This window comes from Octopus bimaculoides, chromosome 10 (genome assembly GCF_046866305.1).
Source record: "Octopus bimaculoides isolate indiv1 chromosome 10, ASM4686630v1, whole genome shotgun sequence".
Taxonomy (NCBI): domain Eukaryota; kingdom Metazoa; phylum Mollusca; class Cephalopoda; order Octopoda; family Octopodidae; genus Octopus; species Octopus bimaculoides.
In genome coordinates, this window is record NC_142937.1 from 325,001 (window position 1) to 342,500 (window position 17,500).

Below are 17,500 nucleotides of genomic sequence, written 5' to 3' on the forward strand. Positions count from 1 at the left end.
TGTAAGCACAAAATGATATCTTTTAAATTTTTGTAATGCTTTCTCTATGTAAATCTCCCAATTCTGTAAACAATTTGAAATTTGATGAAAATACAGTTAGTCCAGTATAGAAAGATCATAGAAAGATGTATAAATTTGGACAAAACTTGGAGTCACCCCACATCCTCATCGAGCTACCTACTTTTTCCATCCACTTCTGCCTGTCATCTTCACCATTCAACCTTTAAATTTCCCTGCATTATGATTTGAAATGTTAGATGTTTTTTATCTCTCCACCCAGAAGATGGAGGCCAAGTCTTTCCAATTTTTGCTTCCATCACTGGTTGCATATTTTTTGTGAACTACATCTGCCAGCATTAGGAAGTAACTCAAAGTCCTCAGAAACAGCTGAGCATGTAGTCTTGATAGTACTCTCCATGATACTATGGCCCTTTTGAAGGTAGTCAATAAACACAGTGCCTTTTGTATCTCCAAAAAACTAAGGCCATCGCCTTTCACACATGGAACGACCTTGGCCTCTTTTGGAGTAGGTGAAGAGGGATGTTTCTACTGCATGGATTGCCTCTTTGTCTCTCACTCAAAGTGATGAACCCAACATGCATCCGAGGTTAGGAAATATTCAAGGAAACCAGTTGGATCTACCTAAAACAATGTCAGATTTTCCTGTGATGTGATCAGCTTAGTGTGCTTTTGATCTGGTATCAGAAGACATGGCACCCACTGAGTAGAAACCTTCATCATGCCAAATTCATTGTGTAGAATATTCTCAACTCTCTCACAGGATATGCTAATAGCATTGGCTGCTTGATTTATAGTCAATCACTTGTCATCCGTCTGCGTGTGTTGAACCTGACCACTGTTTCTCTTGCTGGTGGCAGTTGCAGGATATACAGACTTTGGGTCATCCTTGAGACTTTCTATTCCCTGTTAGATTCAGCTGCTCACTTTTACACTGTTAATAGTTGTTAATAAAGAAGGGCATCCAGCTGTAGAAACTCTGCCAAATGCTGTGCGTGAGAAAACCCAGCAGGCCAAGTGAGACCTAAATCTAAGGCCTCAGCCAGTCCACTTAGGCGTACCTTCCTTCATTGGACACTAAACTCCACTTATGAAGACCTGTTGAAATCGAAATCGAGTTAAATTCGACGACTGGCACCCATGCCAACGCCGTCTCCTTCATTGGACACAAAACTCAGCTTGCGAAGACTTATTGGGGCAAGCGAAATTGTGATGGCACCTGTGCCCAGCATCGCCTTTCTGGCACTTGTGCCCGCGGCATGTCTAAGGACTTTCGAGCGAGATCGTTGCCAGTGCCCCTGGACTGGCTCTTGTGCGGGTGGCACATAAAATACACCATTTTGAGCGTGGCCGTTGCCAGTACCGCCTGACTAGCCTTCATGCCGGTGGCACGTAAAAGCACCCACTACACTCTCTGAGTGGTTGGCGTTAGGAAGGGCATCCAGCTGTAGAAACTCTGCCAAATCAGATTGGAGCCTGGTGTAGCCATCTGGTTTCACCAGTCCTCAGTCAAATCGTCCAACCCATGCTAGCATGGAAAGCGGACGTTAAACGATGATGATGATGATGATGATGATATTAGTTCTAAATCTCTGAACGAGAGACATGCAGTAACAGTACTTCAGAGTAAAGTTTATTTGCCAACGTAAAGTGGCAGTCCTGATTAGGACGAATGTTACTACTATTTAGCCTCAGGAAAACATCTTCTCCAACATACATGTATATATTGTCATAAGATAGTTCATTGAGGGTGAGTGAAAAGGAAAAGCTAATGAAATTTCGTAGTGTACAGTTACTACAAGGGAGATAACTTAAAGAGCAGGAGGAGTGTCCTAAATTTTACTTTTAAGACTGGTTGTGGCCGTCTGACTTTTACTAGCTTCAATGCGAAATTGAGCATAGTCAGTGTTAGATATAGCACACTTCATCTGTCTCGTTTTACCCCTCTGCCTTTCTCTGTCTCTGTCTTATGCTAACTCTCTTTCTCTATTGCTAGCTGCCTCAGTATAGGCATACTCTCTTACTAACCACGTCTCTCGGGCAGCTCTCCAATGCAAGATGCTTTTGTTCATCCTACACTTTTGAAAAAGAACGAGTATCCCTGACTTACACCCTCTATTTCTTTTATACACTGATATGTAAGCCAATGAAAGAGCTTCCCTCATTCCCTCGATTGTTGTTATTTGACCTTCTAGAAATAGCAGCCAAAATTCATTTGCAAAAAGAAAATGGGTACAACACCTTGGAAAATTTAGTTCTACATATATTGTCTGAAAAATAGATGGCTGGAATTCTGTTTGTCATAAGCATATTTGCTGAAGACCGACTTGGTACTAAACAGCAATACTTTGAATTCCTGTGCTAATTTTTACAAAATCATCTGAAAATTTATAAACCATTCACAGTGGTGTTGGGCTAAATGAATAAAATAAGAAAATAAATATTTTCTTTCTTGTATGTATTCTTATTTTTTTAATGGAAATTTGGGTTTTTTTGTTTTATTCTTTCTGTAGTTTTATCGTGAAACATTGGAGACAACAGAAGATGTGAAAGCTGAGCCAGAGAGTTCTCCAAGTGAAGAGAAAAATGGTGATTCTTCTAATGATGTTGAAATGAAAGAAGAAGGTGTTGACTCTCTTTCTTTAAGTATCTTGTTTACTATTTTCTTTTATGTCTTTCTCATGTCTCCTTTTTTCACTGTCTGTCTGTGTATCCTGTTGCTTTTTTTCTCTCAATGTCATGTGGACAAATACCAATATCTGAGGGTCCTGAAGTTCCTTTGTAAGCAATTGTTGGACCCCTTTATAGGCTTTGTGGTGTGACAAGGGCCAATCATCTTCAAAGAATTTCCCTTCTCTCTAACTGGGGCTTTTAGCAGAATGTATTGTGTTGCACTCACTCAAATCAAAATAATGAGTTCACATGACGATCTATTGGTTACTACCAGTGTTGCCCTCCCAGGGACATGCAATACTATGTTTTACAATTTGTGTTTTAGGGTGTACAAGGGACGACAGGTTTTATATGCTTTTCAAAAAAATGCATTTTTCAAGGAGAGGTGCAAAATCTATTAGCCCCCCACTCTCCTTTTGTCTCTTGTCCTACTCCTCTTTCATTTATTCTGCTTGTTTTTTCCTCTCTCTCTATGTTTCTCAGTCTCTTTCTGTCTCTCCGTCTCTCTCACCAACTACCTCTCTTTTGCTCTTCTCCCATCATCTATATAGACCTCTCCTCCTCCTCTCTCCCTTCCCTCTCTATCCTCTCTCTCCTCATCCCATTCTTCCTCTCTAATATGTCTGTCTTATATTTTAAGTAAACGAAGAGTCACCATCCAGTCGAGATGGAATCAGTGGAGAACAGCCAGAAAACTCCAATGATAGCAGTTCAGCAGTGCAGGCAGCTTTAGTTCGTCGCAAGCCAAAGAAGAGTGTGACGTGGGCAGATGATGGGAAGAATGACGAAACACACCTGCGACAGATATTTTATTTTGAGCTGGATGAGACAGAGCGAGGTAAGCTGAACTGCTGTTTGCTTTACCGATGTGTGGTTGTGTGGTCAGAAGTTTGCTTAGCAACCACAAGGTTTTGGGTTCAGCCCTACTGTGTGGCACTTTGGGTCAGTGTCTTCTCCTATAACCCCAGGCCAACCAAAGCCTTGTGAGTTGATTTGGTCGACAGAAACTGAAAGAAACTATGTGTGTGTGTGTGTTTCTTTATGTTTGTGTTTGCCTCTCACCACCTCTTGACAACTGGTGTTTGTTTGTTTACATCCCTGTAACTTAGCAGTTTGGCAAGAAGTGACTGATAGAATAAGTACTATGCCTAATAAAGTAGGTGCTGGGGTTGATTTATTTGTCTAAACCCTTCAAGGCAGTGCCCCAGCATGGCCACCGTCCAATGACTGAAACAAATAAATGATAAGAGACAAAAGATATTCTCTTTTGGAATTGGTTTTATTGACGGAAAATCTAATGAAGAATTACTCATTTTTACCCCTCAGTTGTTATCTTCCTTTGTTCTTTGTCTTTGATCTTGATTATTTCTTCTATTTGCAGAAAATGTAAATCGACCCAAAGATTTTGATGCGATGAAGAAAGAAGAGATGTTGATGGACAGAAGGGTAGGTTGTGTTTGTTTATCATTAAATTTCTGACAAAGTTTTTCCACTGTAACTACTTCAGGTAGAGGATAAAGAATGCCATTTTATTTAGATTAATACTGATTTCTTACACAGGCACAAGGTAAAAGCATTTTAAAGAAAGCAGTTCATTTACTCTTTAGTATTCACATCTGACCCAAATATTCCTACCAGTTTTATGTTCACACTGGCCAGATCCAACCTCTCACACCTATCCTTTAGTGTCATTTTAAAAATAAACAATCACATCATTGAAATCTTGAAGCCTGATTAATTCAAAGCAGTGTGAATGAATGATCATCACATTTGACAGGGTAATCTGAATGCGAAAGGATTAAAAGATTCTTTTATGCAGGCATCTGGCAACTCTGATGTTATTTCCTTTCTGTTTTCTAGGCTGTGAAACGTTTATGTCATGATACAATGAAAGAACAGATGACTGTAAGTATTATTATCTTGTATTAAAACATTTAAATGCGAAATAAGGGTTTATTATTTTAAACTGATTTTGAAAATAAAAGTGGACACACTTGCTGATGAAGGGGCTCACAAAACTGGGCGTAGATTAAAATTTGTTATAAAATTTATGTTGACCGAGGTTCTAAGGTCTGCCTGATGGTTTGTCAATCTGGTTACATAAGCCGTTAGGCAAAACTTTAAAGTCCTAATCAGCATGAATTTTATATTAGATATTTATCATTTCTGTACTGCTTACCACATGTATGCACACACACATGCGTGCGTGCACACGCACACGCATCAGTGTACTTTTAAACAAATGATACCCACTCTTCACTTTTCCTTGACCCCATGCACCCTAACCCTTATTCACTAAGAACATAAAGACCTCACTGTAGCTATGCATTGGTTCTGTTAATGATCTCGAAACGTTCCTTAATAAAGAGTATGAGATCATATTTCCCTCAACAATGCAATCATACAATCATGGCACATCAATGTAGCAACAATTTTGTACTACACTCTCTTTAATGATAAGCATCACACAGTTAAAACCTCCTACGTTGCTACAAATAATTTCCTTGTTCATTATCCAAAAGGATGCTATTGGGCTAAGTGGCAAATACTCTTTTACTAATATGTTAAGACTCCTGGCCCAAAGACCTGCTCTTTCTTCTCTCTGCTTCTTTTATTCAAACTCTAATTATTGCTGCTTACTCTGAACCAGTAAACTACACATCATCTCTGCTCCAGCCTGGCCAGCACATCTTCCTCTCTCTTCGTCTTTTATCGTCCTGACACAGCTCTGCTTCATTTATGCAACTCTTAACATTTCAGCAATTGCTCTGCCTCAGCCAGCCTCTGCGGAAGTTCAAAGACACCAGCTTCATAAGTGTGTGAGGAACCACAAAGATCTTATGTGCTCCTCCTCCTCCTCCTCCTCCTCCTCCTCCTCCTCCTGATTGATTAATTAATTAATAATGGAAAAATGCTAGCACAGTTTCTAATAATGAGCTAATTGATTGCCTTTGTGTTTGGTAGAAATAAGAGCTGTTTAAATTTGGTTGATTTAAATGTCATAACTGCTAGTAGAAATAAACAAGATTTTGTCCACTCTGTTAGTAGAACACTAGGAGAGTTGTTCCCATCTTCTTTAGTAGATCTAAACGTCTTAACTGCTGGGAGGAATAAATGGCATGATTGTCCATACTGCCAGTAGAAACAGGAGAAATATTTCTATCTTCTCTGGTAGAAATTGTTATTACTGCTGCTATAACAAGTGATCAATTTTCTTTCTTTCTTTCTTTTTTTTTTTTTGCTACTGATAGAAATCACATTAGTCTCTACGTATTATCTAAAAATGGTATTGTCAAGGTTTTCTCAACACAACTGCTTGACCTGCAATAAACAACAATCAAATCACCACCAAATCAAACCATACCACTTTGAAAATATGATGGAATTATTGGATGTCATGGTTGTAGATACCACCACAAAGACAGAATGGTCAGAGTTGGAATGGCTTTAACCATGTCTGCTCATTTAGAATTGACTGTTAAACAACAATATCAGATGTCTTTGTTGTCCAGCTTATCATTGTTATTAGAAAGGGCAACACTATTGTTTCTTCCAAATGTGATATGTCTTCTATTGCCCCACCCCAACTTTTTGAGAAGATATCATTATTTTTAAATGTAAGTCACAGATTGAAGCGTTAATTTTCATAAAAAAAAAATTTTAAGCTTATTAACAAGAACCCATTTCAGAAATTTTGATTGGTATATTTGTCATGTGATTGTCTTGTACTTGCAGTGGCAAAAACTATTGCCTTTTGAAGGCCACACACTGACAGAGAATGGCTGCAACAGTGTGGAGAAAGAAATTCAAAAGCAGAGGGAGCAAGGTGTACTTCAAGCCCTATATTTTTCCAAGCATATGTAAGTAAATTTCCATTCCTTCATATCAATAAAATTTGCATTTTTTAACAAGGACAGTGCTTTTCCTTTCTTGTAAATGTTTAGCAATGTTGTGTTTGCTGTCATGTTGGTCCATGTCAGCCATGACCAGCTAGACCTGCGCCAAACAGGGAGTTGGCTGAATGACTAGGCATGACTCACTGTTATTCAGAATGAATCTGGTTTCCACATAACTGACGCAACATGACACACTCCAACATGTGGTGATCAACTGTATGTAATACAGTGTGACAGCCTGCTACATGTTGCACTTTTCAAACTGCTCAGTTTATCTCTATTTGCCTCTAGATTCTGGTGGTATCACTGAAGAGGACCCAGTTGTTCTTTTGCACATTTTATTGGTGTTTTGCATCACAGGACAGTCTTCAGAGTGAGTGCGGTTGTTGTTGCTGCTATTTCTGTCAGCTGAGTGTGAGAAATCATGTTTTTAGGATGCTGTTATGTTGTAGTAGTGTTCTTGGAAATTGTATATTCCTGGATGTTTGGAGGTGACTTATGTAAGAAGGACACCGTAAACTGAAGCTTGCTACAGCCACAAGCTGTACCTCTTGCATATTCAGGTGGGCTACAGCTTTTACACAATCACTCAACCAGCTAGAATAAACAGCCAAATCTCATTAAAACTTCGCCCCACTATTTCAAAAACTCATACTGGATGAGGTAGCTATGTATATAATGTCACAGAAAAAAAGAGATCATAGTTTGTGTATGTATCAAATCTTGTAAGCTAAGTAATATTTTGGCATCATAGGTGTGATGTTAGGCATGGTCCTGTCATTGTTATACCACTAACCCTAACATCTAGTTCTGATTGCTCCAGATTGAACTGTGGTTGCAATCTCACTTGTCAGAACATCAGCCATATTGGTCTTGGTCTTGTGAAATTTATAGGTACAGCCCCCCCCCCCCATCCCTTCTATTGATCAAGCTCCACCTTCTCCCATGCACAAACAAGTTTCTTTAACTGAGATGAAACAACATTCCACTCCTTGCTTCCAAGCTGTGTGGTTGTTTGGCATTCTGTTATAGAAAATCTGCCACAACAAATACCATCTGGCCCATGGTTGGTGTTAAATGATGGCAAACTTATATGTGTGTGTGTATATATATCATCACCATCATCGTCTAATGTCTGCTTTCCATGCTGGCATGGGTTGGACGATTTGACTGAGGACTGGTGAAACCGGATGGCTACACCAGGCTCCAATCTGATTTGGCAGAGTTTCTACAGCTGGATGCCCTTCCTAACGCCAACCACTCAGAGCGTGTAGTGGGTGCTTTTACGTGTCACCCGCAGGAATAAATATATATATATATATATATATAAAGTGTAGTATATTGCCACTTAAGTGTGGCTGACCCCTAGGGGTGGATGTTACTGTTGCTTTTAGCCCCAGGAGGACATCTCCTCCAGCTGGCTTATCGACACACGACTGTGTCCTGTTTGCCAAGGGAAAGCAACAGTAACATCCACCCCTAGGGGTCAGCCACACTTAAGTGGCTATATACTACACTTTATCGTGCAGTTACTGTTAATACTTCATTTAGAGAATTAACATTGCTTATATATATATATATATATATATGTTATTAGTCGATTGTTCTGAAGTCAGAAAAAATGTACCCTCTAAAAGAGAATTTGAGCATTTATACTTTTACATTGTCGAGAAGTATATTCCTGGTGAATGCATTATAACTGGTCAGAAAGTTATTCGTTTTGCATCTACTATTGCGCAGTAATAATTGATGTGAAACGAATAGTGTACGTATCAAGAGTTACTTCCCCTACTGTTAAATCCCATGTTGTTCCTGATGTTTTATTTATTTAGTTGTTTATATGTTTCTCAGTTACCTTCAAATATCCTGTCTTTTATTGACTAGTCAAACGCAGTTGCAGTGTTCCTGAAAACAGTTTTTCATTAGTTGGTGGCATGGAGGGGATTCAGCAGTGACACATTGCCATTGTCATTAGTTCTGTTGTTATTAAGTTTGTTGTTTGTTGTAAAACAATCTCTTGGGGAGTCACATGTCAGGTATTCAAACAAGGTGGCCTGCCCATCTGACTTGTGCTCTCCTCAGCAGAGTGTAAATGCTTGGAAAATCAGCTCAAGAGAGGACCTCCACATATGGGGCCTTGTCTTGCCAGGTGATTTTCAAAAGCTTTCTCAAACAGTTCATGTAGAAGCTGTTTAGCTGTTTGGCTACAACATAACTAGACAGTCCCTACTGAACAAATGTAATAGCAATAACCTGTTACTAGTGGTACATGTTGAATTAAGCAAGTAGTCAGTGAATCATCATCATATTATCATTAAGCCAGACCAGCATGGAAAATGGATGTTAATTGATGATGTTCAGTGGCTGTCTGAGATTAAGGCGCTCTCTATACCTTTTTCTCTCTATCTTTTTACATCTTCTTCTGTTCAGGTTCCTTTGTACAGCATCTTGGGAAAGTGCCTTCAACTATTGCCTTGGGTTGATTAATGTCTTGTGAGGTGACTGGGAAGCCATTTGTGTGTGTGTGTGTGTGTGTGTGTGTGTGTGTGTGTGTGTAAGTGTCGAAGTATGGAAGCTGTTACCTTTTGCATCTTGCATGAGATCTCTAAAGAAAGTAAAATGGTGGTGTTGTGCTTACATTCTCAGTGGACATTGCATTGTGTAGCTCTGAGCTCTTGAAGTGGTGAAATGAAAAAAAAAAAATCCCTTACTTACAATAATGGTAAAAGGTTGACAAGTGGAAGAGCAACCTCCCAAAATAATGCTACTTTAAACTAGCATCTGTCCATCCTCTGTCAGCATGGGAAAACAAAAGACTTACAGTAATTAAATGAACAATCCTCTCTCTCCTAGGTTACCAGATGGACCAAGTGAACCAGATTTAGAACCTGTTGAACAGGAAGAACATAAAGTAATTCCTCTGGAAGATGTAAGTATATAATTACCAAAGTTTAGCACCAATGTCAGTATATATAGAACAATATCACATGACTATTTTAATTTACCCCCCACCAACACTTGTCTCACAGTGCAGTACATGTCACAATAAGTTACAGTTATGAACTTAAAGATACAAGTAGGTGTGTGTAATGTTGTTACTTTAACATTCACAAGCATCAGGGCTAGGTCTCTCCATTTGGAGGATGCTGCCCTCCTTTCTCCTTCCCACCAATCTCGGGGATTACTCAATCATCATGGTCATGATCAGTGGAGGCACATGGCTTAGTGGTTAAGGTGTTGGACTCATGATTGTAAGATTGTGGTTTTGATTCCTGGACCAGGCAATGTATTGTGTTCTTGAGCAAAACACTTCATTTCACATTGCTCCAGTCCACTCAGCTGGCAAAAATGAATAATCTTGCAACAGACTGGTGTCCTGTCCATGTGGGGAATTTATATGCTTTGGAAACTGGACAACTGGCCCTTGAGTCAGCATGATTTGAAAAGGTAACCTTTACCTTTTTTTTTATGATCATGGTCATAATCATCATCATCATTTAATGCCCTCTTTTCCCATGTTGGATGATTTGGCATTAACAGATGAGCCAGAGGGCTGATCCAATTACCAGTGTCTGTTTTGGCATTGTTTCTACAGTTGGATGCCCTTCCTAATGCCAACTGCTTTACAGAGTGTATTGGGTGATTTTTTTTTCATGGCACTAGTATTGGTGAGGTCACCTGCAAGGTAAGATCCCTCAACTGACTTGGTATAGTAGTGTGGGATATGAAGATATGATCAAGGGACACGAGCAAATATCTCAGTGTAGAGTTAAATACATACCTGTCTGATAAACAGAGAGAATGAGATAGAGATAGATAGATAGATAGATAGAGAGAGAGAGAGAGAGAGAGAGAGAGAGAGAGAGAGAGAGAGAGAGGGTTAGGCTACAAGGTGAATGTGAAAGACAAATATGTTTGACTGTGTGGTTAGGAAGCTTGCTTTCTAGCCACATGGTTTCAAGTTCAGTCCCACTGTATGGCAACTTGGGCAAGTGTCTTCTGCTATAACCTCAGACTGACTGAAGCCTTGTGATTGAATCTGGTAGGTGGAATTTATCCTCATGTGTGTACATGTGTGTGCCAGTGCTTGTGCCTCTTAACAGAGAGCCTATTCATGCTGATCATGGTTTACTTCTTTGTCCATTATCATTTAAACTGGCCACATCCAACCAAAATATGCTACCTGTTCTATGTTGAAACCAGATCCAGCCTGTCACACCTACTCTATAATGTCATTACAAAACCATCACATCATCAAAATTTTGAGGCTATAAAATAATGCATGATAATTAACAACAATATAAATGTAAAATCCTTGCATTTAACAGAATAATCTGAATGCTAAAGGGTCGAAGAAGTAAAAGGAATACACTACTTATGTCTTATCTTTCTTTCTCTGTCTCTCTCATAGTCTCTTTGTCTGTTTCTGTTTGTCTGTCTCTCCTTTTCTCTTTCTTAGTCTTCTCTTCATTTGATATTTCACTTACTGGATGTATTCTGGGCCTTTCTGTCATATCTGTGTTTCCCCCACTTGTTATATTTTTTACCAGGAGCATGCATCGGTTGGTGAGGAACAAGAATACTCCTATGATCACACGCAAGACATTGTAGCCCCAATGGAAGGAATGGATCAAGGAGCTTCGGCTGGGGTCAACTTGCCACCAGAACTAGCTAACTTGATGGCCTCTCTCCAGCCACAGATTCAACCCCCACCACAACCAGACAACACTGCAATGATGGATCATACTCCGAGTCCTGTGGTGGCTAATGTCCAGAATTTGCTCTTCTCTTTGATGGGAAACTCGGGTAATGATTATGGCAAACAGGATGAAATGACCGAGAAGTTGAAGCAAATTTTGGAACCTCTGAAAAATCAACTTCCTGGTTTGTAAAATATTTGATGGTGTTTCTGTATGTGATGTTGTGTTTGTTGTTGTTTAATATGGCAAAGCTGTTTGGTTAAGAAGGTTGCTTAAAAAGAAAAAAACCAGGTGATTCTGACTTAGTTCAATTTCATTATATGGCACCTTAGGCAAACGTTTTCTATCCCTAAACTAGGGTTGAAAAATGACGTTTGGTAGCTGCAAAGCTTGTTCTGTGTGTGTGTGTATTTATATCTATATATATATATATATTAGAGGCAAATATGCAGATAAACTAAATATAACAGCTTGGGTTTGGTATACAATAGATATATATGTGTATACATGTAAACAAAGAAAGCAAAGACTGAAGATTTTCAGGTGATGAATATTCAAGTATAAATATATAGATATTTATATATTGATAGTTCAAACTTACTTAGAGTACAAACGACAGAGAAAAGTAAAGGGGAGAAGGTAAGGTGTTATAAGTTCAACAACTATTTTTGGGGGCTCTGAGATCCATCATATATATATATATATATATATATATATATATATATATATATATAGATAGATAGATAGATAGCTTTATGGATATAGATATATACATACCCATATGCATACTGGTAAAAATTCAGTTAAAATGAAATTGAATGGCTATGAAAAGAAATTCTCAATGAAAATTTTGTTATAATGGAGTACAGACATGACCATGTGGTTGAAAAGTTCACTTCTTAAGATACTGTCTCATTGCATGACACCTTGGATAAGCAGGATGTAATGGCTGAGAAGTTGAAGCCAATTTTCGAACCACTGAGAAACTAATTATAGTTCCTGTCCAATGAAATGCCTTGTGAAGGAATTTGGAAAATGGTAATTGGAAAGAGGCATGTCATAGTATGTCTATATCATGACAGTGATCATGATCGTCTTCATCATTTAACTTTCACTTTTTCCATGCTTGATGGGTCAGATGGAATTTGTTGAGGCAGATTTTTCCTTATTAGAATTGTAGGGCAGTAGTTATTAGCTCATTTCTAGATCTGTGAACGAAGACAGCCACTATGTTATAAAAATTGTACAGCATGCAATATGATTGGTTAATGTGGTTCGAGTTGTAGATATGGGAGACAACTCTAGGCCTGCTTTACTTTCATTGATAACCGTCAGTGTATGCAAATTTTAGGTAAAAAGATACAACTGGATCAAATACATATATATATTTTTAAATATGTATATATATATATATATATATATATATATATATATATAGAGGGAGAGAGAGAGAGAGAGAGAGAGAGAGAGAGAGATAGGAAGAAAGAACTGTTTATAAACTTATGTTCTCTTTGAAACGTATAGGTTTCTTTTAGGGGAAATGAAAAATTGGAAATCCAAACATGTTCTATACTAAGCAGTAGAGTGCTTTCCATCTCTGACAGACTTTACACAGGTTATGGGGAAACTGTGGTCTGCAAAACGTTTTGAATGGCTTGCCTAAACGAAAAATTATCTGGAATTGTTTTAATAATATGGACTGCCTGATGATGAGCTGTGTTTAGTGTGTCCTACTTTTCTGGAAAAGGAATTTCCATACCGGCTTTACACCTCCCAGTCTCTGTTACTAGTTGTTCTTACATCTAGGTGCTTCTACTCCAGTTTTCCTTGTTTTCTATGTTTGTCACATTTTCAGTACATTTCTGATATGTTTTTTCCCTTTCATTTCCCAGGTTTAGGTGGTGCCCCAATGCAGCCTCCTCAAGACTATCCTCCAGAGTATATAGATAACTGGCATGAAGGTTCACTAGACTGTCCACCACCAGGTGCTAGATGTCCTAATCCGGGTCTTCAAGGAATGCCTGGTCCACCCGGCCCATTTGGCCCTTGTCCTCCAGGGCCTGGTCTTGGGCCTGGACCTGGACCTGGACCTGGAGGACATGGTCCTGGACTAGGCCCTGGTCCTGGACCAGGCCCTGGGTTTGGACCTGGACCTGGTTTTGGACCAGGACCTGGTCATGGACCAGGCCCAGGATGTGGACCTGGCCCAGGACACGGACATGGGCCGGGCCCAGGATGTGGTCCAGGTCCTGGCCCAGGACCTGGACCATGTCAAGACCAAGGCCCTGGTCATATGAGAGGAAATCGCTCAGGTCGTAACTATCCACCTCGTAATAATAGATCAATGCCTCAGGGAATGCGAGGACGACAAGGACGTAATGGAAGAGGTATGTACTTAGAATTTTTATACTGAATTATTATTATTATTATTATCAAGGCTGTGAGCTGGCAGAGTTGTTAGCATGCTTGGCAGCATTTCATCTGTCTTTACGTTCTGAGTTCAAATTCCGCTGAGGTCAACTTTGCCTTGCATCCTTTTGGGGTCAATAAATTAAGTAGCAGTAAAATTATTGGGGTTGACCTAATCAACTCGTCCCCTCCCACCAAATTTCAGGCTTTGTGCCTTTAGTAGAAAGAATTATTATTATTATTAGCATTATTATTATTATTATTATTATTATTATTATTATTATTATTATTATTAGCATAATGTAGTGAGTTGCATTAACTCAGACAAAATGCTCGGTGGCATTCCATCTGCCTTTATGTTCTGAATTCACAATCCATTGTGGTTGGTTTTGCCATACATCCTTTCAGGGTTAATAAAATAAATACGTAAGTAACTAGCCTGCTCCCTCCAAAAATTTCAGGCCTTAAAGCCTATAGCAGAAAGGACTACTACTGCTGCTGCTACATTCATTATTATGTTAAGTTGAAATATCATTGAGGTCAAGTTTGTCTTTTATCTTTATATAGGTAACAGAATAAAGTTCTTGTGTAGCAAGTCCAGACATGGCTATGTGGTTAAGAAGCTTGCTTAACGACTACATGGTTCTAGGTTTGATCTCACTCTATGTCACCATAGGCAAGTGTCTTCTATCAAAGCCTTGGTTTATGGCTCATAACTTGGGAGTAGAATTTAGTGCACAGAAACGGTGGAGAATTTCCTACTTTGCACTAACTGATCTGTCAAAGTTAAATAAGTACGCAGTGCAAAGCTCTCAGGCTGTGAGCCTCTTCTGTACCTTTACAGCTATATAAAAGGATATATTTGCTGTTGAATGTTGAGTTCTGTCTCCTCTGTTTGTACCATGAAGCCTATATTTCATCATCATCATCATCATTTAACATCTGTTTTCCATGCTTGCATGGATTGGATGGCTTGACAGGAACTGGCAAGGCCAGGGGCCACACCAGATTCCCATTCTCTGTTTTGGCTTAGTTTCTATAGCTTGATGCCCTTCCTACCAACATGCACACACACACACACACACACACACACACACACACACACACAAACACATACACACACACACACACATACACATTTATTTATTTGTCTGTGTGTGACAACACAACTGGTAACATTTGTTGATATTTCCTAACTCTGCTAGAGAATTACATTAAGGGTAGCTGTGTCTGTGAGATATTCAGTCAATTGCCGGTTCAAATGTGGGTTATTCAGTGGATTAAATGACTGAAACCTCATCATTGAATGACAAGTGATCCACTGTAGCCTTCAGAGAAATTTGTCACGTATATATGTATGTGTGTTTGTTCATGTCTCCTTACCTTGACATTGATTACTAATTGTAATCAAACTTTACCATCATACATGTTATATCATTTGTTTGCAATCTTTAGTGGAAACCTGTCTGGCTATCATGCTGTTTGTGTTTGAAGGACTACAGGGAGAAAAAAAAGGCTCAGTTGTGGATAATAAATTTTGTAGGTCTATTATCTTTATGTTCTGTTAATAAAAGTGTCTGGATCCAAATAAACTACATTGCTAACAGTTTTGTTTCAACCAAATTGCTTTCTTTAAAAGTAAATCAAAAATAATAGCTTTTTTTCCTTTCTTCTGTTTTTTTTTTTTACAGATTTGCCCAAAATTTGCCGGCATTTTACTTCACCAAATGGCTGTCGATACGGAAGCAATTGTGCATTCCTCCATCCTGGTATTGATGGCCCACCATTATAGCAAGAAGCGAGCTTTCAGAGAACCATGTCTCATTTGTTTTTTTTTTGAGGGTCGGGCTGGGGATGGGTGGGTTTATGGGGTTGTTCCTATGCCTGTACATAAGATACTGCATTTCATCCTGCCATCATGTGGTGTGTGTTTGTGTGTGTGAAGGGCATCCCTTACATTGTGGGTTGGTGGGGGTGGTCTTATTTTTTTTTTAGTTTTTTTCATTATCATCACTCATCTTTCTAAATTCACCCTATCCTGAATCCCCATGTGTGTACAAACTGGACCTGTCTGAGACAAGGGCAATTCAACAACCTTCACACATGCATACACACACACACACACACACACACACACACACACACATACACACATATACACACATACACACACTCTCTCTCTCTCTTTCTCGCTCTCTTCTCTCCCATTCATTCTCTCTCCCTTCTTTCTGTCTCGTCTCATGAGGAACTTGATAAGTAAAAGGAAAAAAAAAAACAAAAACAAAAAGAATCAAAGAAAAAAGTATGAAAGAAAGGAAAAGAGAGAAAAAAGTTTTGTACAATACAAATGATTTACTTCAGTTTGTTTTGCTGTTTTTTTTGTTTTTTTTTTCATTTTTTAAAAGCTGTTTTTAAATGTGCTTGTGGAAAATCCAGAAATTTGTGTGAACAGCCAACCCTAACCCTAAACCTATATCAGTTGGAAAAGGGGATTGGCTCTGTTTAGGTTTATTGTTGTTGTTTAACTCCAGTTCAACTCAGAACAAATCTATAATCACTCATTTTATTAAGATGATAGGGTGTGATTTGAGGGAGGTTTTGGCTGCTATCTCTAACAGGTCGAGTGACTGCATAGAGGCTTCTCAATGGCTTCTTGCAGTGATAGTGGTTGTAGTAGAAGCTAATGACAGTACCAGTATAATCTTGATTACCCCAATTAGCATTCAGATTACTTCGTCAAATGTGATGCTTATTTATTCACAATGTTTTGAATTAATCCTGCATTATCTCAAAGCTTCAAGATTTTGATGATTTGATTGTATATTTTTAGAATAACATTGTAGGGTAGGTGAAAGAGGCAAGATCTGGACAGTCTGAACATATATATCAGGTAAAATATTTGAGCCGGATATGGCCAGTTTAAATGCTAAGGGTTTAACACACCATGGATCTGTACAAACATGTGCAGGCTGGAGCAAGATTTTTAATTGTTTTGTGCAGATCATCATTTGGTCATGCGTATCGCCTCTCTTTACACTACCAGTGTTTATTCAAGGGAAAAATTATTTGATTTGGACCAACATGGCTTAGCACTAGTGTCATTGTGGTTGTCAACTGTTGCAATGCATCACTGGAAATAGGTGCTGCATGGGATCTTATCTGTCCTTCCCCAAAAATCATTCCTCTAATCCATCTCCATGTTTTGATATTTTTTTGTTTCGTAACCTTAAAAGGGTAAGAGACATTTTGGCACAGCTGTTTTGGCGTCACTGGTTCAAAGCTAACTTATTTAACACCACATGTTTTAATGTGTTTCTTATTCTCTTCCTCCCCTTCTTTCTCTCTCTCTCTCTCTCACTCTCTCTCTTTCTCTCTCCCTGTCTATGTGTATATTTCTATGTGCATGTGTGTGTTTACTTCCAGTACTAAAAAGGCACTGTCACCAAAACAGGTTGGCTGTCCAGTCAGCTGGACTAAACCATCGGTGTCCAAATCATCCCCAATGTCTTATTCTACCTGGAATGGGTGAAAGGCAAGGTTGACTTTTGTAGGATTTCAACTGGTTGGCCCTCACTCCCAACGTCTAGAGATCTAGGTGAACTGAAGCAATCATCATCATCATCATTTAACGTCTGTTGTCCCTTTTGGCATGAGTTGGGACAGTTTGATCAGAGCTGGTAAGTTGAGGGGCTGCACCAGACTCCAGTCTGATTTGGCATGGTTTCTACTGCTAGATGCCCTTCCCAACACCAACCACTGTGAGTGGGTGCTTTTTGTCAACAGGTGCCAGACACATGACACCAG

General features: G+C 39.0%; 1 protein-coding gene across 7 annotated transcripts in view; it reads left to right on the top strand.

The window, feature by feature from the left end:
* The window catches only part of LOC106872693 (serine/threonine-protein phosphatase 1 regulatory subunit 10), a 156,092-nt gene extending 140,036 nt beyond the window's left edge, over window positions 1–16,056 (top strand). For all 7 annotated transcript variants that reach the window (XM_014919769.3, XM_014919770.3, XM_052971009.2 and 4 more), the window contains 9 exons: window positions 2,532–2,643; window positions 3,332–3,529; window positions 4,073–4,137; window positions 4,552–4,596; window positions 6,427–6,551; window positions 9,441–9,516; window positions 11,138–11,471; window positions 13,180–13,674; window positions 15,388–16,056. In XM_014919769.3, the coding sequence (XP_014775255.1) occupies window positions 2,532–2,643; window positions 3,332–3,529; window positions 4,073–4,137; window positions 4,552–4,596; window positions 6,427–6,551; window positions 9,441–9,516; window positions 11,138–11,471; window positions 13,180–13,674; window positions 15,388–15,488 (1,551 nt within the window). In that variant the 3' untranslated portion in view covers window positions 15,489–16,056. The remainder of the gene's footprint in view (window positions 1–2,531; window positions 2,644–3,331; window positions 3,530–4,072; window positions 4,138–4,551; window positions 4,597–6,426; window positions 6,552–9,440; window positions 9,517–11,137; window positions 11,472–13,179; window positions 13,675–15,387) is intronic.
* Window positions 16,057–17,500: the final 1,444 nt, after the last annotated feature.